This window comes from Cyprinodon variegatus, unplaced genomic scaffold (genome assembly GCF_000732505.1).
Source record: "Cyprinodon variegatus isolate N-32 unplaced genomic scaffold, C_variegatus-1.0 Scaffold545, whole genome shotgun sequence".
Taxonomy (NCBI): domain Eukaryota; kingdom Metazoa; phylum Chordata; class Actinopteri; order Cyprinodontiformes; family Cyprinodontidae; genus Cyprinodon; species Cyprinodon variegatus.
This window is the reverse complement of record NW_015150998.1, coordinates 259494-284011: the sequence shown is the minus strand read 5'-3', so window position 1 is coordinate 284011 and position 24518 is coordinate 259494. Positions and strand designations below refer to the sequence as shown.

At 36.3% G+C, this 24518-nt stretch overlaps 3 protein-coding genes across 4 annotated transcripts in view; 2 read left to right on the top strand and 1 right to left on the bottom strand.

Moving 5' to 3' along the window:
• Positions 1–857: 857 nt before the first annotated feature.
• Positions 858–8093, bottom strand: pak1ip1 (PAK1 interacting protein 1). The gene is made up of 10 exons (XM_015391512.1): positions 7795–8093; positions 7205–7367; positions 6992–7112; positions 6846–6920; positions 6506–6558; positions 6254–6399; positions 4119–4216; positions 3414–3513; positions 1513–1639; positions 858–1259 (listed from the first exon to the last, which is right to left on the bottom strand). Exons 1-10 carry the CDS (start codon positions 7870–7872, stop codon positions 1132–1134), a joined length of 1089 nt encoding a protein of 362 aa, XP_015246998.1. The 5' UTR covers positions 7873–8093; the 3' UTR covers positions 858–1131.
• A 1700-nt stretch (positions 8094–9793) lies between these two features.
• LOC107095425 (poly(U)-specific endoribonuclease-C-like) lies at positions 9794–19410 on the top strand. The gene is made up of 7 exons (XM_015391517.1): positions 9794–9904; positions 13224–13323; positions 14592–14703; positions 14811–14932; positions 18029–18141; positions 18558–18711; positions 19145–19410. Exons 1-7 carry the CDS (start codon positions 9894–9896, stop codon positions 19403–19405), a joined length of 873 nt encoding a protein of 290 aa, XP_015247003.1. The 5' UTR covers positions 9794–9893; the 3' UTR covers positions 19406–19410.
• Positions 19411–21041: 1631 nt separating this feature from the next.
• The window catches only part of cc2d1b (coiled-coil and C2 domain containing 1B), a 27095-nt gene continuing 23618 nt past the window's right edge, over positions 21042–24518 (top strand). Inside the window, exons 1-4 of one of the 2 annotated variants that reach the window (XM_015391537.1) lie at positions 21042–21110; positions 21391–21513; positions 21585–21729; positions 24362–24465. In XM_015391537.1, coding sequence (XP_015247023.1) covers positions 21451–21513; positions 21585–21729; positions 24362–24465 — 312 coding nt within the window. In that variant the 5' untranslated portion in view covers positions 21042–21110; positions 21391–21450. The other variant, XM_015391538.1, reaches the window with a different exon arrangement.

Genomic DNA, 24518 nt, shown 5'->3' with positions numbered 1-24518 from the left:
TGACAAAAATTCAAATAATTAATGATTCAGGTAACATAGGAACATATTTTAAATATTTAAAATTTCACCAAAAATATAAGAAATACAATATAAAATTATAGTTATTATCCAAGAGCAGAAACTCTTAAGATTTGGATTTGAGGTGGATGCTTGCGTATTTTGCCTTGAAGAACCACAAACTTTTGAGCATCTCTTCTATTCGTGTCGAGTCACAGGTTGCTTTTGGCAGAACCTGCATATTTGGTTAAGACCTTTTGAAATAAATCAAATATTAACATACAAGAATGACATTGCGAAGGATTTATCTGACATGGTCAATATTGTTATAAGTATGGTAAGATATCAGTACATGTATGTAAATGGAAAAATCTAAAACCTTCATTAATAAGTTTCAAAAACAAACTCAAAATCTTCTATTCATCTTAATGTCTGTTAGCAGACAATTATGGACACATACAAAAACTTTGTAGTGACATGTCAAAATTTCTGGTTTTATGACAAAATGCTAAAGTAACATGATGCAAGTTACTGTTTTGGCACAGAATGAGTCCGTCTCTTATTCTTTTTTAAGTTGCCTCGCACAAGTTGATCTACTGTATATAACTGTTAGTTTCTCTTTTTTTGTAAGACAGAAAAGTCGAGATTCCTACTTGAAAATGTAAATTGTTTTTGTTCAACAAAAAGTATCAAAATATAAACTACCGATATTGATACATAAAAACCAAAAGAGAGAAACAACATATCAATACAAAATATTTAACACGCATTATTTAGCAATATCGGCCTTTACACTAACCCTTGAAAAAGTCAAACACTCTCAAAAGCTTATAAACAAAACATTTTATTGTACTTTTATTTACATTCAGATTTAATAGAAAAAAAACTCAGTAATAGCTAACTAAAATTTTATCAATTTTTATTTTAATCTGAATATTTTGGCAAACAGACATATGATTAAAGTATCATATTGCTGCAAAGAATGTTTGTATTAATAGCAAAGGGTAGTGGATTGTGTGGACACAAATATGTAGAACTTAATAGATATTTTTAAAAAAACAACAAAAAAAGCAATCTGGCACCGCAAATGTTCAAAGTAAACTGAAACAGAGGCATAGACTGGTTCAGACATTTTTATTGTTTGACCGCATTTTTTCCGCCAACTTTTTTCTTCTTCTTTTTAGGTTTGCTCTCATCCTCCACAATTACTTCTTCCATCGTCTCTCTGACCCTTTTCTTCTTGGTAAGTTCTTGAGTGAGATCTGAGCAGAAAAAGACAATTTTACATTCTAAAAAGTTGCTTGATTTGAGTTGCAAGATGCTCTATAACAAACATAACACAAGTACCAAATAAAGGTTGAAGTGACTGCTCTGTTACTTTAAGCCATGCCAAAATGCTAATAATTCTTTTAATTTTCTTTAAAAAAAAATACAGTTGCATGTAACAGCTAAGTCTTAAAGATCCTAAAACAAGTTTGCAGAGTAAGATTAAAGCCAATGTTTTCAGCACTCCACCTTCAGATGTCGCTGTCTCAGATGGACCTTCGGATATCTGCTGCGCTGACGAAGGTCTCCACACAGCCAGGCACGTCAGTCTAGCTGTTGTGTTGATTTCCCCAAGTAGGATAGGGGGTTCCAGTTCCTGATTAGCAGCAGAAATACACAATCAGTATCTTATAAAATATTTCTTTAATTGGCAACCCTTTTTTTTTTAAAGTGTTGATGACATGGTATTGTCATTTTCTTGTATTTTTTTGTAGACCAAAACGTTAATACTAATGATCAATGTAATAATTCCGATGGTACCTACATAAAATAGTTTTGAATCAAAAAGACCTCTGCCATTCAGAGGACTCTAGCACCGCTCAGTTAATGAAGGAGAAAGGTTCAAAGTAAAACAACTGAGAACTGGAACAGATCTTTTTTTTTTTTTTTAAGGAGAGCAGCTAAAGTTTTCATTGCTTAAGATCCAGCTATGCCTTTGCCTTGGGTTGCAGCTTTTTGCTTCAATCCACATAAAGATGGCGTCTGTTTATTTAAGTTTCATGAGCTGCTTTAAAGTGGGTGAAGCAGGTCTGATAAGATCAGGAGAAGTTGAAGCACTACATGGTGTGTCTTCTGTCCTTGGAGCATTTTGAGAAGGACGTGTTTTTGAATTCTGTTCCCTAATTGAAAGACTTTCTTGATTGTTCGGAAAAATACTAAAGTGAGGAGCAGCGAACCACCATACCTATGACGCCCCCTGAGGGAGAGAGAGAAAATTAGCTGGTCTACGAGTCAGACACGGACGGATTGTCCTTAAGAGCCATGTGATGTCGCTCCAAGCGCCTCACTTCAAGCTACACATCTGAGCAAAAAATAAAAAAAATATACAGAAAGAACTGGAGGCTGATGTGAAGCTTAGATTACTATGATCACTGCCAATTTTTTTTGGTAATAACATAAATCTGTGTTCTGTATTAGGCGTTTTATAGATCCATGGTTTTAACAGAAGCTTCAGAGGAATGTATGCTGTGTTATTTATAGAGGCGGTGGGGTTGCCCATTGTTTTTGGGATGGAAACAGGCAGATCCAACAACCCTGGCAACGATGGGAGTATAGAGTTGCTAGTTATTCCTTTAAGAATATAGAAAATAATTGATTGGAAAAGCTGCAAAAGATGTATTTGAAACTCGCGTTAATTTAAAGAACTAAATTATATACCGACTTCTATTTATACACTAATACCTGGTTATACTATCAGCACCAAAGGCGCAGCCATGTTTCCCGGTTGTGTGTTTTCCACCAGGTATGCTGTTGTCATATACCGTCTCCCTCTGGCTCAGAGTCTGACTCTGTAGGCTAGAGGTTCGCTATGGAAGGTGTGATGCCTCCATATTCAAAAATAACATAAAAAATTACAAGATCACGTAATCAACACTTTAATGCATTGTTAATCCCACTATTACCGATAAGACTTAAAGATTGAAACACTCACCCCACCACAAGATTTAGGTCTGAGATGTCTATAGCTTTCTGGTATTTTAAACAGGTTATGGAGAAACAGGCCCACAGCACCACACATCTTCCACCTACCCTTGCAGTTAGCATAGCTTTACAGATTTTGTTTTAAATATATCTAATTGTCTCTTCTTGCTGTACATGTGGAACATTTTAGCTAAGAAGCTAATTTTCGTAGACCTTTTCTTGATGTACCGGTAAGTAAATGTTAATTTCTGCATGTTTTTCTGTTTTTCCTTCTAAAGAATAAAAAAAAAAACGATTTCTCTGTCAATTCAATCAATGTACTAAAATAAAAGAGTTAGAAGATGGCTTATTTAATTTTTTACACATTCTACTATTAGGTAGCACTCAAAATTTCAGTGTATTGATAATCATATATTCTGATTCATGGTGACAAAAGAACAAAGACAAACCTCATTGAGGTGGATTTTCCACATTTTGATGTAACCATCATTTGAGGCCGTTAACAGCACGCAGTAATCATCCACCATCAAACTATCGACAGCCTTTACCCTGAAACCACAGACATGAAACAATAACATACCCGGTTTTCTACAGTAGAGCAAAGAATCATTCATACCCCTGGCCAATTTGGTTCTGGAGTTTTCTTTTAACTTTACCAGGAGGTTTCTAGTGATAGAAATATAAATAATTTGGACTGGCCTGGATAGAGTCCTAACTTGGATCTGAGAGAAAACCAGTGTAGGAAGCAAAAGACGAGGGTGACGGTTAGGAGGCCATCAAAACCTCAAACTCTTGGAGCTCCTCATTAAAAATAAATGTGTCGAATACCAGTGGAAACATGGAAGAACTGGTCAGCAATCATAATAAGGTTTTGATTGCAGAAAGAATTTTTTCATTGATAATAGATTTCTTTTTGTAATATGCCAGGTTTTAATAACATTTTTAATGTAACATTGTTTTATTATCCTCTGAGAGATGCCTATCTAAATATTCCAGGGATATAAATAAATGATATATATTTTACCCTTATTTCTCATGAGGCTACCGCTGTCAAGCACTTATCATATTAAAAGATAATGTATAAAATATTAAATGCATTATTCATACAGAGATGGGTTATATTGTATAAGGGCAAAGACAATCCTAAATCTTACCTTGTTTCATGAGCCTTGAACTCACAAACCAATTTAGCTTTCACAACATCACAGATCCTCACGGTTTCATCATCTCCTGCAACAGCCAGGACCGAGTTCTGAAAGACAAACAAGGCTCAGAACCCCATGTTCAAATAGAGTGCTTCATTAATCCATTTTACTCTCCTTACTGATACCGTACTGTATGAAACGGGAAACAAACCCTTTTCAGGCCAGGAAAGGAGACAAATTTTTTTTCTAAGATTCAAAAGTTTTTAATCTTTTTATTCTTCATAGCCCAGTGCCCTGTTAGTCAGCCTCAAAAAAATAAAAAAAATATAAAAAATGAATAAATAAAAAAAATAAAAATACAAACACATACAGTTTTCAAGGGAAGCGGCAGCCTTGTGGTTAGGGCATAGAGCATGGAAACCGGAGGAGCTCCACTCCCACAGACTGCCACTCTGGGTCTCTGAGCAAAGACCTTTAACCCCACACTGCTCCCCTGTTGCCGCACAATGGCAGCCCACTGCTCCCAAAGGAGATGGGTTAAATGCAGAGGGTTCATTTCATTGCTCTGTAATTGTGACAGACAATAAAAGCTGGAAAAACACAAAAACAACTTTTTTCCAATTGAAGGATGTGTGATATTTATCCTCATTATTGGCCAGTGTAAGTCATATTTTCGAAATAATATATCTATCCCATAAGTAAAACTGTGCTGAAATCAGCAATCAATGTTCAATTCTATATTATTGTCCTGTGTGCTTCGCAATTTCAATGTCCAAACATTGGTGTTTGGACATAAACAATGTCAGCAGTGACTTTTTTTTCAGTGTCCTGAAAGAGTAGGAAAATGCAAGTCATATTGGTAAATACTGGTTGTCTGTACTGACAGCAAATATAAAATTTACCCAAATGTTAATATTAGAGCAGGGCAATATGGCCCAAAAAATTTAATCACATATTTTTTTTATTTATTCGAATTACGATTTTTTTCCGGATCCCGATTTTATTCCTTTTATCAAGACTAACTTCCTACTCTCATCGGTAGCCATGATTTTGCTTGCCGATCTGCACTGTGGGAGTAATGCTACATTCACACCACAAGCAGCAGGAGCAGCAAAAATGCCTATGCTGCTTAATTTTTTATGCTTGCACAAGTTTAGTTCTGATTCACAGCTGATGCATCTTTGATGGTTGAGCTGCGCGGTCCAAAAGTGGGTCTGATGAGCGTTGGACGGAGCTAAACTATTATTTCTTTACCTGTAACAATGGCAGCTATATTTGCTGTGGTCAGTGGGTAAAAAGTGGTTTTAATACGAAAGTCCACCTAAAAAAACTTCATCTGTGCAGTCAGTTCATCAAGATTACGATCCTGCCTTCAAATATTATTTCCCTGTCAGAGCCGCTCAGACCTCCGTACACCGGAGGAGCTCTGTCACTAGGAACCCCGTTTAACAGCGGCCTCTGGCCCGGTCACCTCTTTGCGGTTTTCTGTTAGTGTTCACAGCGGCTGGAGGGCGTTTTTCACATATGTAATCCAAACTGGAGGCACCAGAATAATAAAATCGAACATATTTTACCGACAGGTTTCGACATTTTTAATTCATTTAGGCGTTAAAGAACTGTTTCAGAGGAGTGATGACAGCGATCTGCATCAGCAGTGATGTGTCTGTCTCCCTGCCAGCTCCCAGATCAGCTTCTCTCATTGGTTGATGTGGCGCGTCGTGCAGCAAAAGTTACATTTTTCCAACTCCAGCAGATGCTGCTTCTGAAGCGCGTCACATGCGTAAGGTCCTCAGAAGCTCCCGACACAATGCTCCTGCTTTTCAAAACGGGCTGTGGGACCTTTTGCTGCGTCAAGATCGTCAACCATTGACTTTGCATGTAAACTAGTAGCTTCTGCTGCCTGTGCTGTTGCGGTCTGAACGTAGCATCACGCTCCATCTAGGGAAGCTCCAGGGAGCCAAAATTGTGGCATTACACAAAAAAATCTATATATTTTTTTCTTTTTTTTAACTGCCCGAAAAAAAAAATCTGAATTAATTCAGTGAATCAATTTTTTGCCCAGGCCTATTTCATATTGGCGCATCCTTGATATGCGTGCCGCTCTGTTAACATTCATGACACCGAGTGTTGTTCTAGGAACTTACATTTAAGAACTTCACAGATGAGATTCTCTTCGGGTTTGTGACCGTTCCTGTTACAGACGCCGTCTCAAGCTTGTAGATATCAATTTTGTCGTTCACCACAACCACGTATCTGTCACCGTCTGGAGACCATCTGACTATTTGTGCATCTGAAAAAAGGTACAAAAAAAAACAAAAAAAAAAACAGATAATATAGCTATTTTCTAACAGAAACTAAAAGCTTCTATTTCCCATCCAGGTTGACGGCACACTTACTCTGTTTGATGTTTTTGATAAAAGCTGATCTTCCATTGATGAGATTCCAGGTCCTTTAAAATTAAACGGAGTGAAGTTTTCTTTAAACATCAGTAGTCCTTTCTTAAACAAAGACCTGAATTTATCATAATTGATAAATATTGAATAGAAATAAAACTGACTGTATGGATAAATATGATGAGCAAATGGATACAACTTTAACAAATTCGGACAGAGAAAGGGGTCTGGAAAACATTTCCTTTCATAAGGATACTCAAATATTCAGAGCTAGAACATCCTAAAATCAAATTTCCAATGTGGGAACCCTGAAAGTATGCTTCTGATGAGCTGTGAGTATTACCTCAGGGTCTTGTCTGTCCCAACTGACAGCGCTAGCTTCCCCGACGGATGTACAGAGAGTGAAGTGACGTGACCTCTGAGGAAAGCCAAAGAACAATGAATCATAAGGAACAACTGATGCCAAACTCTGGGGAACTTGGTACTCACTTATGAGCTCTGATGGTTTTCATACACTCCCACTTCTTTGTGCTCCACACACACAGCAGCCCATCTTCTCCTCCACTCAGCAAGTGAGACGAACCATAGAACTCGAGGCAAGTGATGGAACCTGTGGAGCAAAGCAGTTACTAAAATAAAAGTTGCCCTAAAGTTTTCTTACCAAAACAAAAAACTTTCTTTTAATTTTTGAGCCTTTCGTACCTTCATGATGTAGCAAGGCTCCATGCTCTGTTTTCTTTTTCATATCGTACAACTGGATTGTTTCATCTTTGCTCCCTGTGACCACAAACCTTTCGCTGGCTGCTACAGCTGATATTGAAGCTGTGTGAGCGTGGTGTGTAAAATCAGCCTTGGCAGTCCATTCCTGTAAAAAAAAAAGAAAAGCAAATATGCTGTAATTTCTAAAAAACTGTTTATTCATCTTAACATTCAGTATTATTTGCAATCATCTTTTAATATCTATTTAGCAATAATGCACTTTGTACAGTTCACCAGCAAGACCAGCAGGAAATCGATCCCACGGCATGATACTTCTGCTACCATGCTTAGCAGTTGGTGCAGCCTTCTTACCTTCAAAAGCCTCAATTTGATTCCTTCAAACTTGGTTTGATAAAGGTTTACTGTCAGTTATTCCCAAATTAGAAAATGTAGGTATAAGGAGAAATTTAACAAAAACCAAATGTTCAATTTCAAAGATCACAAAATATAATCTCGAAGTAGCAGTGCCACTTATTTCACAATGACATCCCACCCCCTCCTAAAATAAAAATAATAATAATAAGTCCACTTACGTTATCTTCCGTGTTTACACGATATCCGAAGGTGATTTGCTCATAGCTGCCAGCAATGAGCTCCAACACAGCGACCATGCTGCCCTGCTCCCAGCAACAGGGATGAGCTGCTAGGCTAGCTTTTTATTTAAGTTTCCTCACTAACAACGGAGACGCCAATTGTTAGTGACAATCCCTTAAATCCTAAAGTGACGCATACATCAATTATAAAAAGAATAAAAATTGAACAAAAACCACTAATAGAATAGAGGGCATGAACCGCTAGTTTCTTCTGTGTAGCTAAACATGCCTCACTACAAAACAACGTGTGTGTAGAGCGCATGCGCTGAGCGTGATTCCTTCCGGTTGATGTGGGATTTCAAGTTAAAAGCCGGTTGAGGAATAAACAGGTAGTGCTCAAGAGTGTAGTTATAAAATAGGTTAAAAAAATATACAGATAAAAAAAACATATAGATTTATATAGATAAAGTAATCTTTTGCACAAAAAATACAAATTTCAAAATAAACTTTTCGGTTTAAACAAGTTTTTTCTTAATTAAATTAAGTTACTAGTACTTCTTTATAATGTTACTTAAGTTACAGAAAAATTGTGGTTCGGTAAAACTACTTCTGAAAGCAATTTATTTTCACAACTTTACTCAAGTAAATGTCTCTGAATGAATGTAACCACATACCTATCTCTGGCAAAAAGATATGTGTATTATGAAACAGGGCTGCAAACTATGTAAAGGTTTTGTTGTTTTATTTAAAAGTTTAAATATTATTTAAATTTCTTAAAGAATTTAATTCTGAAGTGTCAGTGAAGAAAAAAATATATTTCTAAATGAACATGATCAAATAATGAAATTATTACTAACTAAAATATAAAAGATTCCTAAATCCACCTGTGTTTAATTCAATCTCAGTATAAATCCAGCTGTTTTGTTAAAGCTTTAGAGTTGTATTAGTGAACCTAAACAAAGAGCACGGTGATGATCAAGGAAAACACCAGACAGGTCAGTGATAAAGTTGTGGAAATGTTTAAAGCATGTTTGATTATATAAAATGGTGCCAAGATCTTAGTATCTTACAGAACAATTTTCAAAGCAAAGAAACCAGACACAAGCATCCACCTAAAGTGAAACATACTCAAGGAAACAACTCATCAGAGAAGCAGCCAAGATAAATCAGGAGGAGCTGTAGAGATCTACAGCTCACTGAGCAGCATTTGTAAACAAGGTTTTATTGTAGACTGCCAAGTAAAAAAGAAATAGTTAAAACAACCCATGTAAGTCCTGTTTGAAATTTATCAAATGCAATAGAGGAGCCAAAGGACACAGGGGAGTGGCAGCCTAGTGGTTAGAGCATAGTTCGAGCCCCAATGCCACAGACTGCCACTCTGGGTCCCTGACATAAAAGGCCCTTAACATTGTAATAACAATAAAAGCTGGGGAAAAAAGTATAAAACTGAATAATATAATATGAATATAATACTGAAAGGAGAGTTTTTTTTTTTTTTTTTTTTTTTTACTTTTGGAAGAGGTTAACCTCTCATTGGAACAAACAACTAATCACAAAAAAGAAAAAAAAAAAAAAGAAAGCGGAATGTTTGGACTAACAAAAGAGAAATGAAATTGAAACTATATTTTCTGATCACATGTGAAAATAGATGAATGGCATTTCCCCCTTACCTCATGTGCAGTTTATCCCACACATTTTCATTTAAATCTATTTTCTGTACCGTGAAAAACTGTTTAAAAAAAAAAAAACATACTGGACCCTTTTTTCATCAAAGAGCCTTGTGGTTTACATTTGTTTTGTATTACAATCTATGTTTCATAGTTTGGATTTGAGCTTAAGACCATGGCTTTACTATAAAAAAGAATGTATCTTTTGTCTGTTGCTTTTATTGAAGGATGTAAATATTGGTTACAGAAGCGCCTAAGTCAGAAACAAACCCGCCCACTTAATGACTCGGGAAAGGGAGGGATATGCCACATTTGACACTTGTGATTGGCTAATGTCTGTACATACGTCATGATTGAAGGCTCAGATAACTGTTCTGCTCTGAGACAAAGTCAGAAGTAGTCAGGAGTCAAATCTTCCACTAAAAAGAAACCATGGCTAACGGGTAAGCTTTCAAATCAAACCTGCATTTCTTTCTATCATCGTTTTTAATTTCTCATAAACATGTTAATGTTTAATAAACTTTTAGTTGGTAAAAGCTTTAAAATTCAAAAAACTTTTAAATGTAGACATATTAAAAAGCTGTAAGATGACACTCCTTTTTAGGGATGTTTTTCCTTTAAGCCAAACTAGCTTTCTCATCGGGGCTATAACTATATATATAACAATAAAGTACAACCATTAAGCTCTAAATATGTGGATATTTCATGCAGGGATCAGAGCTGCTGTCGATTGCTGCTGCAGGATCTGGTACTAATTAGTGGGTTTCATTATACAACACAGGACATAGTTGATTTTATTTCCTATGCTGCCATTTTCAGAGCCAAAGAAAGAACAGAGAAGTTTTTTTTTTATTTTTGCTCCTTCCTGTCATCTGGTTCTTACTCACCATCTACAGCTCTTACATGGCATTGACAGTGTGGTTTTATTACACATTTATGACTGATTATCTACAGTTCCAGATAAAGACAGTGCAGAGAACGCCATCTGGGAGCTCATTATATTGTTATAAGATTAAAAAAGGGTAATGCATGAGTTTTCCTAATGTTGATTTGGGATGTCCACTCTGCCATTGCATTTATTCCAATAAAACATGAACACAAAGTACTTGGAAACAGCGATAATAAAAAAAAGGTCTTGCATTGAAAATTAGATGAATACCTCATGGTTATCAGCATGGTGTTTCCAAGGTAACTGACTGAAACAAGAGAGGGGATTTCCTCAACAATCATAAGAGCTTCCCCCCAACCCTCTATTTGTAAAATTAACCAGTTAAGACTTCCTCTTTTATCACAAAGGTTGCATTATGCTACAGGATCACCCCATATAGCAGTAGATTATGCATTTTATGGTATCCGGGAATTTGCTATTGTTAGTAAGCCTTTTTCCAAAACTTTTTTTTTTTTTTTTGGTTTTTATTTTAAACACTGAAAACAAACTGGCTTTACTCCAGTCACACAAAAGGTTGCTCTCACCTGTTCAAAACATGAAAACTGAAACTACAGATGCATTTAAATTCCTTGGACAATTCGTATGATGCTGTAACAGTAATCAGTGTTTTTTTCTTAGGTTGTTTTTGATAGACAAAAAGAACCACAAAATGCTTGCCTTCTCTGAGTCACATATTTTGTTCAATCACTAAGAGGAGAAAAGCTGTTCGTTAGCCAATTTATCTTAGTAAAATAGGCCAACATCCGTTGGATTTGATGATGAGGCTCTGTGTAGATCAATTGTAATGTCTTTCAGTAGATTCCTGATTAGATTCTGGTTTGTACTTTGACTGAATCACTGGAACACACGGATATGCTTTGATCAAAGCCATTCTATTGTCTCCCAGTGGATTGAAACTATCCAGGGTTTTACTGCCTCCAAATGTTTTTTTCCTAGGTTTGCTCTGTATTAGTGCCATCCATGCTCCTGTTAAGTCTGCTTTAAGGACAAATCCCCACCCAAAAAATTTAAATTCCCACAGCATCATGTTACTACCACTGTGTTTCACAATGGAGATTATTTGTAATCGTTTAATTTACGCTCCACACACAGTGTTCTAATATGGTCTCATCAGAGCACCTTTCTCCAAATGTTTTCTGGGTTTCCCATGGCTTTCTTTTTTGCCACTCTTCCCAAAATAGTCAGATTAGAGGAGTGCATAAATACAGTTTAGTCTTGCATCTGGTCAACTGCAGCTCCTTCAGAGTCACAACGAGGATCTGCGCTTCTTGTCCAATTAAATACTTTCTTTCTTTACTTAAGTAGCTTTTTTCGTCACCTATACTTTACTTAAGTATTTATTTTCCAGAGGACTGTTTACTTTAACTTAGTACATTTAAAAAACAAATATCTGTACTTTCTACTCCTTATTTTCTCAAAACTGGCTTGTTACTTCTATGCATATTGATAACGGGCTGCAACAAAATGAGGAAAATAAAGAGCCCAAGGATAATCTGTTCAGTTGGAGCTCAGGTGTTTATAGATAAACACGGATCTGAACTGGGGGCTGAAAAACGTTGCAGCTGATTCTGAGACTCATAACATCTATTCATTCTGCCTTTTGCAACTTTAATGCTGTGAATCCCACTCACTTTCCTGTACAACATTTATACTTCCTGTTTATACAAGATTTTAGATTCCAAACTGTTTATTGTGTAGACATAAGGATGTAAGATGAGACTTTCTGCTGTGTTTATGCATGTTTTTTCCCCTTCAGACAGACTGTCTTTCTGATCAGGACTAAGAGTCGCTCTAAAAGTATTCAAGCAGGACCTTTGTTCAGATCAATCTATTTGATCCTGTCTGAAATTTCAATTTAGAACAAAACTAAATTGTGTCAATATATAGTTTTCTCTACCAGCATTGTGAGTAAAAGAGGAAAATGAATCCACTTTCTGTGCATAAAACTGTTTTTAAGAATTTAGAAGTTATCTTAAGCCAAAAACATTTTGATTTTGTGCTTCAATATAATGCAGAACCTGTAATTTTCTAATTCAACTTAGGTAAAGGAGTTCAATCATTACTTTTACAAGTCTTTTTACACAGGTATCTGTACTTTTACTTAAGTAAAGTACTTTTAACATCTATGTTGTTAGTGTAGGTAACAGCTGTGTTTTGGAGCTGTGCTACACTGTCAACATTTTTGGATAATGAACAGTGATTCAAGATATTAAAAAAATAATTTAGCAAAATAATTCTGCTTTAATCTTTTTCGTGGCTATTCCTTAGCTGTATGCTGTGGCCCTTGGATTTTATTATGCTTTTTTTGTTCAATAATATATGTCTTAAAAAAAACCAGCTGGATTTACTAATGCTTCATGCTTTTTTCTTGCCTCACTGATATGCTTCCAGGTTTTTGCTGCAACACCTGGTCTTTATCAAGTCATTTACCACATAGGCATAAAGCACCTGGGTTTGCTCTGTCTGATTGGTATCTCTAGTCTCTTTAAACTGATGTCATGCCAAGGCCAGTCTGGTTTCCATTACCTTTTCTTGATAAAGATTTAAGCATACTGACCAAACTTAAGTTGTTTCATGTGAAAAGAAAATGATCTATATTTTTTATTATTTGATTCAATGATACAATTGCATTAAGGCAGATTCTGGTATTGTGAGGGTTTATTCAGATATTGTATGTTTTTTTCAAAGTTATTTCCTCTAATAATGGTCTTTTAAGATATTTGTTCAAAGCATATAATGGAGCTGGAGCTGGATCTTATATTGAAAATTTAAGCAATGGAAACTAGTAATGTGTTTTCTTGTTCATCCGACAGTCGACAGGCTAACCGGGAGCTGACAGAGGTGCTAAATGAACTATGGCGTCTGGACACAAACCGTCTAAAGCCGGGGACTGATTACAGAATTTCTCTCCAGGTCAGTCCTCCAAAGTAACTCAAGACTGGTGGAAAAACCCACCTGGCATCAAACAGATCAGCTTCAGAACCTATGTAATATCATCTGAGCTGTTGCAATTTAAAGGGCACAAAGTTAACGGAAACCTAATTCTGGTGATGGAAATACATTTTTTGTTCTTGTGATCATTCATCCTTAGTAGTTGGATATTAAGACAGAGTGCTGTCTGGAGCGGTTGATTGCTAATAGGATGTACAAAGAGACTAAGAATGTGTCAAAAACTGTCAGTGTCATATTTCGAAAAGAACAACTCTGAATCAGGGTAACCCCGGAGACAGTAAGTTTGGTTAATGAAAAGCTTTATTTAATACAGAACAGGAAAAGGTGTCTGGCAGGATCTTCCTGGGTTCTGCTTTGGGAAAAGATAGGTTGATGGTGAATAACTGGTCAGAGGAGGTGGGAAGGTGGAGAATGCTAAACTCACAGGGTTTGAGGTTGTTTTTGGTTCTGAACTTATTTATTTGTTTATATTTCAGGGACAGTACACATTAATGAAGATTTCAATAAATATGTCAGTGTTAACTATGAAGCTAGTTTTCAACTGTTGACTCTGGGCAATCTGTATAATCCCGACAACAATTATTAAACAAACAGACAATTAAAAAAACAAGGGCAGATCATATAGATCAGAGACATTAGCATAGATATGTGTAGATATTTACAAAGCAACGTCCGATCCTGACATTTGGCTTAGTCATGCACCAGGAGATCGGTAAGGTCTAATGAGTACATTGTTGATTTGATTTGATTGTTACCAGTTTTTTTTTAACAGAGTTCTGAATGTGATAAAAGTGGAGGATTCTCTGACAGTGAGAGGGATGCTACAGATGTTACAGCTCCTGACTGAAAGAACTATCTGGCCAAAGGTGGTCCGTTTGAAGGGCACTTCAGTCTCCTCAACAGTAGACAGGGGCTTTTCTAGAAGAGGATTTCAGTTTTATGAATTCTCTTAATTGTGTTGGTGCAAGTCCTTCAAGCGCTTTCTATACCATGCAAGCAAATTTAAGGTTTAAAATTCTCAGGACAAAGTTGAGGAGATTGCAAGTCTCTGTTGGAGCCCTTTGTTGTGCTTGGGCTACGTGATTGGTCTTTTAAATCATAATGGGAGTGCACACGTAATTTCTTGGGAATGGGTTTGATGACTGGATCGTAAATTAGTTTTGCGAGAGTTGTGTGTGATGATATTTCTGCTCTGTTACCTTTTCCTTATTTTGTTTTTGTATTCTCAGGGGAAAGCGGGTTACGTGGCTCAGGGCAGTAACTACGCTCGAGATCGGGCCCACGCTCCTCTCTTTGCATATGTTAACGAGGACAAACTGAAGAGCATTGAGACATTTTCACGTTAGTATCAACTTAACTAAGTCTTCTGTGTAATATTTTTTTTCTCACTATAATCGTTTTTTTTTTTTTTACTTTGCTTTTATAATATCTGTTCCTTTTCAATGCAGATTTTATCAATCTGCTGGACAACTATGAGATGTCTACTGGCGTGTCAGAGATGGTCACCTCTGAGGAGCTTCAGGAGAACAGGGTCTTTATTGATGCCATCATGGAGACTGATGTCATGAAGGTACAACCGCTTTTTGACATGTACATCGGGGGGAAATCTTTAAAGAGTCAAAGATTTGCAAAGGGAATTAAAACTACCAGAGTAAAGAGAACATGTGTATATACATCCTTCTGAAAATATTATCATATTGTGATAAAGTTAATTATTTTCCCTAATGTAATGATAAAACTTGAANTTTTTTTTTAACAGAGTTCTGAATGTGATAAAAGTGGAGGATTCTCTGACAGTGAGAGGGATGCTACAGATGTTACAGCTCCTGACTGAAAGAACTATCTGGCCAAAGGTGGTCCGTTTGAAGGGCACTTCAGTCTCCTCAACAGTAGACAGGGGCTTTTCTAGAAGAGGATTTCAGTTTTATGAATTCTCTTAATTGTGTTGGTGCAAGTCCTTCAAGCGCTTTCTATACCATGCAAGCAAATTTAAGGTTTAAAATTCTCAGGACAAAGTTGAGGAGATTGCAAGTCTCTGTTGGAGCCCTTTGTTGTGCTTGGGCTACGTGATTGGTCTTTTAAATCATAATGGGAGTGCACACTTAATTTCTTGGGAATGGGTTTGATGACTGGATCGTAAATTAGTTTTGCGAGAGTTGTGTGTGATGATATTTCTGCTCTGTTACCTTTTCCTTATTTTGTTTTTGTATTCTCAGGGGAAAGCAGGTTACGTGGCTCAGGGCAGTAACTACGCTCGAGATCGGGCCCACGCTCCTCTCTTTGCATATGTTAACGAGGACAAACTGAAGAGCATTGAGACATTTTCACGTTAGTATCAACTTAACTAAGTCTTCTGTGTAATATTTTTTTTCTCACTATAATCGTTTTTTTTTTTTTTACTTTGCTTTTATAATATCTGTTCCTTTTCAATGCAGATTTTATCAATCTGCTGGACAACTATGAGATGTCTACTGGCGTGTCAGAGATGGTCACCTCTGAGGAGCTTCAGGAGAACAGGGTCTTTATTGATGCCATCATGGAGACTGATGTCATGAAGGTACAACCGCTTTTTGACATGTACATCGGGGGGAAATCTTTAAAGAGTCAAAGATTTGCAAAGGGAATTAAAACTACCAGAGTAAAGAGAACATGTGTATATACATCCTTCTGAAAATATTATCATATTGTGATAAAGTTAATTATTTTCCCTAATGTAATGATAAAACTTGAATATTCATATATTTTAGATTCATTGCACACTAACTGGAATATTTCAAGTCTTTTTTTGTCTTTATACGGATGATTTTGGTATACAGCTCATGAAAACCCAAAATTCCTATCTCACAAAATTAGCATATTTCAAGAAAAGTGTTCTTAATACAAAAAAAGTCAACCTTCACATAATTATGTACAGTTATGCACTCAATACTTGGTTGGGAATCCTTTTGCAGAAATGACTGCTTGAATGCGGCGTGGCATGGAGGCAATCAGCCTGTGGCACTGCTGAGGTGTTATGGAGGCCCAGGATGCTTCGATAGCGGCCTTTAGCTCATCCACAGTGTTGGGTCTTGCGTCTCTCAACTTTCTCTTCACAATATCCCACATATTCTCTTTGGGGTTCAGGTCAGGAGTGTTGGCAGGCCAATTGAGCACAGTGATAGCATGGTCAGTAAACCATTTAGCAGTGGTTTTGGTTCTGTGAGCAGGTGCCAGGTCGTGCTGAAAAAAAATGTCTTCATCTCCATAAAGCTTTTCAGCAGATGGAAGCATGAAGTGCTCCAAAATCTCCTGATGGGTGGCTGCATTGACCCTGCTCTTGATGAAACACAGTGGACCAACACCAGCAGCTGACATGGTACCCCAGAGCATCACTGACTGTGGGTTCTTGACACTGGACTTCTGGCATTTCCTTCTCCCCAGTCTTCCTCCAGACTCTGGCACCTTGATTTCCTAATGACATGCAAAACTGAGCAACAGTCCAGTGCTGCTTCTTTGTAGCCCAGGTCATGCGCCTCTGGCGCTGTTTCTGGTTCAAAAGCTGCTTGACCTGGGGAATACAGCACCTGTAGCCCATTTCCTGCTCACACCTGTGCACGGTGGCTCTGGATGTTTCTACTCCAGACTCAGTCCACTGCTTCCACAGGTTCCCCAGGGTCTGGAATCGGCCCTTCTCCACAATCTTCCTCAGGGTCCGGTCACCTCTTCTCGTTGTGCAGCGTTTTCTACCACACTTTTTCCTTCCCACAGACTTCCCACTGAGGTGCCTTGATAAAGCACTCTGGGAACAGCCTATTCATTCAGAAATATCTTTGTGTGTCATACCCTCTTGCTTGAGGGTGTCTATGATGGCATTCTGGACAGCAGTCAGGTCGGCAGTCTTACCCATGATTGGGGTTTTGAGTGATGAACTAGGCTGGGATTTTAAAGGCCTCAGGAATCTTTTGCAGGTGTTTAGAGTTAATTTGTTGATTCAGACGATTAGGAGCATAGCTCGTTTAGAGACCTTTTTCATAATATGCAAATTTTGTGAGATAGGAATTTGGGGTTTTCATGAGCTGTACTGTATGCCAAAATCATTCATATTAGGACGATAAAAGACCTGAAATATTTCAGTTAGTGTGCAATGAATCTAAAATATATGAATGTTCAAGTTTTATCATTACATTATGGAAAATAATGAACATTATCAAAATGCTAATATTTTGAGAAGGACCTGTATATACATGGATGCATTACAATGCATCCAAGCACTGTTGTGCAAAATATACTATAATCCTGGGCTTTAAAATGGCAAAAAAAAAAAAAAAAATCAAACACAAGTCTGATTCTTAAAGTGATGCCTTTTTGGGGCAAACATCGATTTTAATAGCTCTTTTATTATTCTATTTTTTTCGAGGTATGGGATATATTTGTTTAATTACGTATATGTGCAGAACACCAACTGAAGTAAAAAATTAATTCAATTTATAATTCAATTAAGAATCATCTGATTTTCTTTGCTTTTTTTGCTGTGCAGTATAGAGCTTTGGATTTTGTATTGATAATGTTGCAGAACTGTAAGATCAAAATATCATCTTAAATCAGTCAGTTGGCAAAAGCTTTTTAACTGCAGCAAATCACTTTTAAAAGCCCAAATAATAACTTTTCTTCTTTTTTTGTTACTCAGTGTGCTCACAACTATCTAGTGAAGAAAGGCCAGTCACCTGCAGACCCTGGACAGTTTAAGAGACAGCTGTATGACATCTGGTTTCGCCTCTACCATAGAGACAGGAGTGGAGGGTGAGTGTTTCTGAAAGCAGGGGGCGCTACTCCAAAGGAAAAGCTTGGAGGGTGAGATAGGCATGTTTATCAATTGAATAACAATCAGAATGTATCCTGCAGGTTTTTCTTTTTTTTTTTTACTATTTTTTTTTTCTTTTAAAATATATAAATATAATGCATATAAAATATTTTTAAAAGATTTATAAAATGCTTTCATTCAAAATGTTTGGAATGAGAAACTCCAAAATCAACATAGGTTTTGGTATTTTTTTAAGTCAAGTTTGCACAACTTTTAAATCAAAGGATCTATTGCATGTAGGGTTGGTGTCTGTTATTGTATAATTGCATAACTTGTAGATGAGGGGAAATCATTTCAGAAATGTTTTTTAATTGGGACAGAAAGGAAAAATAGATGCATGTTTTACTCCTTTTAGAGAAGACTCGTGTGGCTTTGAGCACGTGTTTGTTGGAGAGACTAAATACGGCCAGGAGATCATGGGTCTGCACAACTGGGTGCAGTTCTACCTGCAGGAGAAGCACGGCCATGTTGACTACAAAGGCTACAAAGCGAGGGACAATAAAGACACAGTAAGAACGTACTGCAGGTTTCTTATTCATTTGGAATTCAATTTAAGTATTTTCCTATTGAAAAGGGGAAACAAATGTATGGAGAAATTTTTATTTCCTGATATTATGCCCCGTCTCATTTTTAAAAGTTGGTTTCATGACTATTTCCGTTTCCTCTAAGCATATATTCATATATTCATCTTCAATCGAAATAGTTTCCATGTTTTGAAGATTTCATATTTGAAGCCTGATACTGAGATTATGACATGATATTAATAGAAAACATCTCTAGTCATAACGGTTTGAACAAATCCTCTCATAATTTAACAAAGTCTATTTTTAGTGTGTGAAAAGTATTTTGATCACAGAATATGTAAATTTATGTAAATGTGAATTTCATCATGTGTCGAATTGAGCTGTCTAAAATATCTAAACCTTAAATCTTTTTTAATAGCCTGATGAGGATGACCATGTCCTGAACCTGCAGTTCAGCTGGAAGGGTCTGGTAAAGCCAATCGGCGGCTCCTTCATCGGCGTCAGCCCAGAGTTTGAGGTTGCTCTGTTCACCATCATCTTCCTCATGTCGACTGAGAAGATGACATCAGTGGTGGCGAAAGTGGACGAGTACGTGTTGGAGTTTGTGGTCTACCGGCATGGCCGCTCCATTGGCACGTCGTACCCCAAACTGCTCAGCAGCAATAACAGAGATCTGTAGTTTTTCAACCAAGCATGGAGACGGTTGTTTTATATGCACTAAAGCTAAGGCTATAAATGTCTGTTAATTAAAGGTTGATAACAGTGAAGGATTTTATATGATCATATTTGTTATGTTACAGAATATGTATTTGTTACAGCAGTTATTCCTTTTGTAAGAACATTTATAGCAGAAACGTTATAAATAAATAAGCATTTTTGCAAAGAGGTTTGAATTTCATCTGTGTTTTAGAGGTTAATTACATCTAAAGTATTTTAGAAAATTATGTTTTTTGCTGCTGGTTCAAAAAAAGTTAAACCTGTATTTATAGCATAGATGTTACACCATGTTTCCCACCTATGAACCATTCTTTGTTTTGCTTTATTGAAATGAGTTTCATTTTACGTACCACCTTAAGGGTTTTTGAGGAACGTTTACATTTTGAACTCTGCCACCAGTTTTTCACCTGCAGAAATGAAGGGTGAGCCCTGAGCAGAGAGTCAGTCCTACATAAGCCTCTTTTCATGCAATGTCTTGAAACTATAACTTGTTTAGGAAGCCAGGGCTTAATAGTGAAATGACTGGCTTATAGGGGTAGATGGTTTTTTTTTGATACAACTAGCAATTATTCTTAATATATTAAAATATGACACTCTGGGTTTTTCATACTTTGCAGCTTTTTCATTTTTTCAAATTTTACTAATTTGATTAGTAAAATTTGTAAAAGTATTTCCATCTTTAAGCTGGAATTAAGCCCTCTTTAGCCACAACCTTTATAGGCTTTTGTGAAGGGAGACTCTTATTGCATACTGTTTAACAGTTAACTTCTGAAGCAAAATACCCCTATTGAAATAAGCCTTAACGTACTATATCAAATTCACAAAGTAAATGTTGGGGTTTTATTAACTGTATCCCTCAGTCATCCAAATGAACAAAACGATTGAAATCTATGTAATGACCCTGTTATGAATGTATTCATATTAGTCTGTATCATTGTTTTATGTGGGGAGAAATGTGTTTCTACTCCCCTTAATGAAAAACAGAAACATTGGTAATATACTATAAAGATAAATAGAACAAATGTTTTATAATAATAGAGCAAAGCCAATTCTAAATCAAATTGATCTTAGTCAATTTCACAGTTTCACAAATCCACAAAATGAAAATGAAAACTAACAAAGATTAGATATAAATCAAAAGATATTTTAAAACATGAAGTTATAACACTGTTTTAAGATTTTAATAGGCTCATTACGTTTTCACAAAGCCATGCCACTGCTGTGCCGTTGCAAAGCTTAGTGCCGCACTCTAACAGTTATCCCTCTTTAACCACAACTTTAAAAATCTAACACTAAAACTAACGTCTCAAGACTCATACCGAAACTTAAAGAGGTCATATAGCGCCCCCTGGGGGTCACAAAATACGATGTAACGCCTCTAAGAGAGAATTTATCAGTGATGGTACCCTTATTAAACCATTGCTTTAAGTGGCCAATTAATATCGCAATTAATTGAGATTCCATTGTAGGCTAATAAAAAGGAAAATCAAAATTATATGTAATCAAATACAAAGCGTTCAGGCTCTCCTGCCTGTCAGACAATATTCAGGGAAAAACGGTCCTGCCTGACGCCCTCTCGCATTGCGCATGCGCATTCAAACAAGCAACGTCAAACCGCAGAAATAAAGCTGTTGGTAGAACTATCTCATGAACTGGTGAATGAACAGGTAAACATTCCCAACGGAATTTCCTTTTAACTGTGATTTTTAAAATAGTCATCGCGGGTGAGGGTAAAAAGAGGTTTTATGGTGTTGAATCAACTTTTTAAGTTGGTTGAAAGTAGCATATTTAGCTAACGGCTACAGCTCTGGTCAGTTGGCAGCTCGTTGTCCCACAGCGAAGGTTGGGAGCCACCTGACAACTGCTCACATGATTTCAACTAGTGAAGCCAAAATACGAATAGCAAGGAAGTGTCTATTTAATTTTTAATTGCTCTTTGCGTTATAGGGCTAGTTCGGATCAAACGGTTGCCGCGGAGGTGTTTAATAACAAAACCACAACAAAAACATGTTTGGTAGAAAGAAGAAGGCGCCGATGCCCAAAGGACAGGGCGCTGCAGCAGCCAAACAGGTAACCAAAATAACATGAAACACATCAAGCAGGGGGATTTAATGTTAAAGCTGAAAACGTGTCTTTTCTAGATGGGGTTATTTGTAGACCTCAACCCTGAAGAGATGATGATGGATGCGGATGAAAATCTGGACGACCCAGATCTGGAGGCTGAACTTGCTGCTATTACTGGAAATACAGTTATTACAAAGGGAAGAGTCAAACCCAAGGGGAAAAGTAAGCTCAGTTTTTTTTGTTTTTTTTATGAAATCATGTAAACAAACACATTTCTGATCTTTTTAAAAAATATTCTTTGTTTTATGTTATTGATATTTCACCTGATTGATGGAGATACAACAAATAACATTTAATATTCATTGTTCATATTTGTTATAGTTATTTTACCTTGATGTTTTATCCTGAGTTAGTAATATATATTAATCAGAAATGTGTATCACATTCAAAACTTAGAATTTGGTAACACTCTTACATCTGGTTAAAAGTTTGGCTTATTTGTTTGTTCCTGATGGCAGCAGCCATACTGAATTCTTTATGCTAATAATATATGTTCACAGCGTTGGATCATTTGCCTAGAGCTCAAACATTTCTTGTATTTCTCCTTCCTCCATCACACAGTATAGTGATATTTCTGTTACGGCCAATAACCGATTTTTGAAGCTCATTAGATTTGAAAACAAAAAATATTCTTTCAGAACATTCCCACTCATACTTGTTTGTTTTAAATTACCCTGCAGCAGTGGTGGTTTTTAAAAATGTCCATAATTTCATTTTTAAAAATCTTTTAATTGATGGGAATTTTATAATATCAGCTCATGGTTCCTTTGTACCAGTTGCATCCATGCTGCTGAACTAACTTTTTCTTAAGGTGGTTTTATGGAAATCTGTTTGAATCTATCCATGGCCATGGATCATATATCCTTGGATGATTGTTGATAATAGGTCTAAACAAAGCGTAATGCTCTACCTTCAAAACAAACAATATCAAACTGGTTTACCTCTTAAAAGCAAGCAACATCATACATCTTGTAAAGCAATGATTACCTTCAAACAGTTGGAACATCTGTGTAGTCCTCTGTTCTTTAATCTGCAACAACCATGAGTTTTATGCCGATGGTCCCATTTCTTTTATTGATTGATTAAAGACCTCCTGATGTTTGGGTGCATTTACAATGGACCTGAATGATCAGACTACTGCAGAAGAATATATGATAAAAAATTCACATTTCCAAATGTAAATGTTTTGGGTTAAATTAAAAAATGAAATTTAATTCCTGGATCCAAAGTTTCCATGAAGAGACTGAGATTTCAGAGATCTGAATTATAATATTACCTGGATCAGACAGTGCTTGTTGAACTCTGTTTATAGTTTAAATCTGGCTGAGCTCATTGTAGACATTTTTCTAGTTGGTTTTACTTTCTTTTGTAGTTGTTTTTGAGTATTTTTAAATATATAGTTGTGTTTTGGTTTTGCAGGTAAACTTTGCAATTGCAAATTTTAGATAAAAGTGTTGTATTTTATTTTGTGTAGAAAACCGAGCCATGACATCATTTATTTGAGACTCACCTCTGTACTTGTAAGCTAAGGAGATTTTGAAATGTAACCCCATTAGCTCCCAACCCTGCTCCCCCTCCCCTCCTGAAGGAGCTGAAAGCCATATCTCCTATACATGCTTGCATGTGTAGTACAAGCAATGTGAATATAGAGCGTAATTGCATTGATCTGGCGTAGAACAGAAAGCCGATGCCACTTAGTCTACATTATATACAATGTAACATGAATCCTCTGGTGTTTACCTGCTATCCCGTCCACATTTAGCTTGAAGTAAAAGTCACAGTCACAAGTTAAAGTACTGTCTATCAGGCTCACAAGTGTCCTGATAGACAGTACAGGATACAAGTCAGCATTCAAGCTAATGGGATAAACACAGTATATTACCACATCTACAAAAAAATATATTTATTAGTTAAAAAATCTTTGTTTTAAAAATGCTAGAATACAATAGATTATAAATATTTTCCAAAGCAACTGTAGACTTAGCAGTTTTTCACCATTTAAGATCCTCCATCTTTAAAAGCATTGCCACTGAAAATCCTACCAGAAACGTTTAAATGTGCCTTTACGACTTTTATTGTCATTTTATACACACATAGTGTATACAAAATGAAATTTCGTCTAGTACAGCTTTTCAGTCAGTAAATGAACATTTCCATTCCATAAAGTGCAACAGTAATCAAACGTAAACAGTGTGAGAGAAAAAAATGGATTGATATGGAAGTTCAGAGCATTAAATATATATGGTGCAAACATGCAGTATTTTTTGGTTTGGTGTTATCATTGTGATGCAGAGTTTTTGACATGCCATGGGGGAAGTTTATAAGTATTTTCTATACTTTCTTTAATCTCTCCAGTTTGGTCTCTCCATTGACCACCCCCACCTTACAGCTCCCTTCAGTTAAATACACAATTATATTTCTTGGTCCAGGTTGTTTCCGTGCATTTCAGATTTATTAAGCAGTTGAGACCTGGAAATATCCCACAGTAAAATGATAATTATGACAGATTACACACTACATAATACAGCAGGTGCAGATAGTCAAATGTAAACCTTATTTATGTACTTATTTAGGACTTTATAGTTTATGTTGAACGTTTAATCGTATTGCAGCATTTTTATGTCAACTTCTAACACAAAATCAAGTATATTAAATAACATTTATTACCTAACCAATTGTTTTTAAAAGAAATACAATTTCTCACTAACAATTTCAAATATTTCCTAGGATGGGAACATGTAAGAATTCAGCTATTTAAAGCATTAAAACATGACTGCGTGTTTTTATATTTTAGGCCCTCTGCCCATGGAAGACATTGCTAAAATGGCGGATGAGTGCATGAGAGATGTGGATGAGGAGGAAGATGATGATAACTTTGAAGATGATGAAGATCTATTGGTTGGTGCTGTATATATTATTAAACCATGTTTTGCAACTTTTCTTTTACACAT

Excerpts from the sequence above, each read along its gene's own strand:
- LOC107095425 (XM_015391517.1), top strand. Across the intron at positions 18,142-18,557 it reads CATAGAGACAGGAGTGGAGG|AGAAGACTCGTGTGGCTTTG; the intron begins GTGAGTGTTTCT and ends TACTCCTTTTAG. Across the intron at positions 18,712-19,144 it reads CGAGGGACAATAAAGACACA|CCTGATGAGGATGACCATGT; the intron begins GTAAGAACGTAC and ends CTTTTTTAATAG.
- pak1ip1 (XM_015391512.1), bottom strand. The coding sequence starts at position 7,872 with ATGGTCGCTGTGTTGGAGCTCATTGCTGGCAGCTATGAGCAAATCACC. Across the intron at positions 6,400-6,505 it reads TATCAAAAACATCAAACAGA|ATGCACAAATAGTCAGATGG; the intron begins GTAAGTGTGCCG and ends ACCTTTTTTCAG. Across the intron at positions 3,514-4,118 it reads TTCAAGGCTCATGAAACAAG|GGTAAAGGCTGTCGATAGTT; the intron begins GTAAGATTTAGG and ends CTGTGGTTTCAG.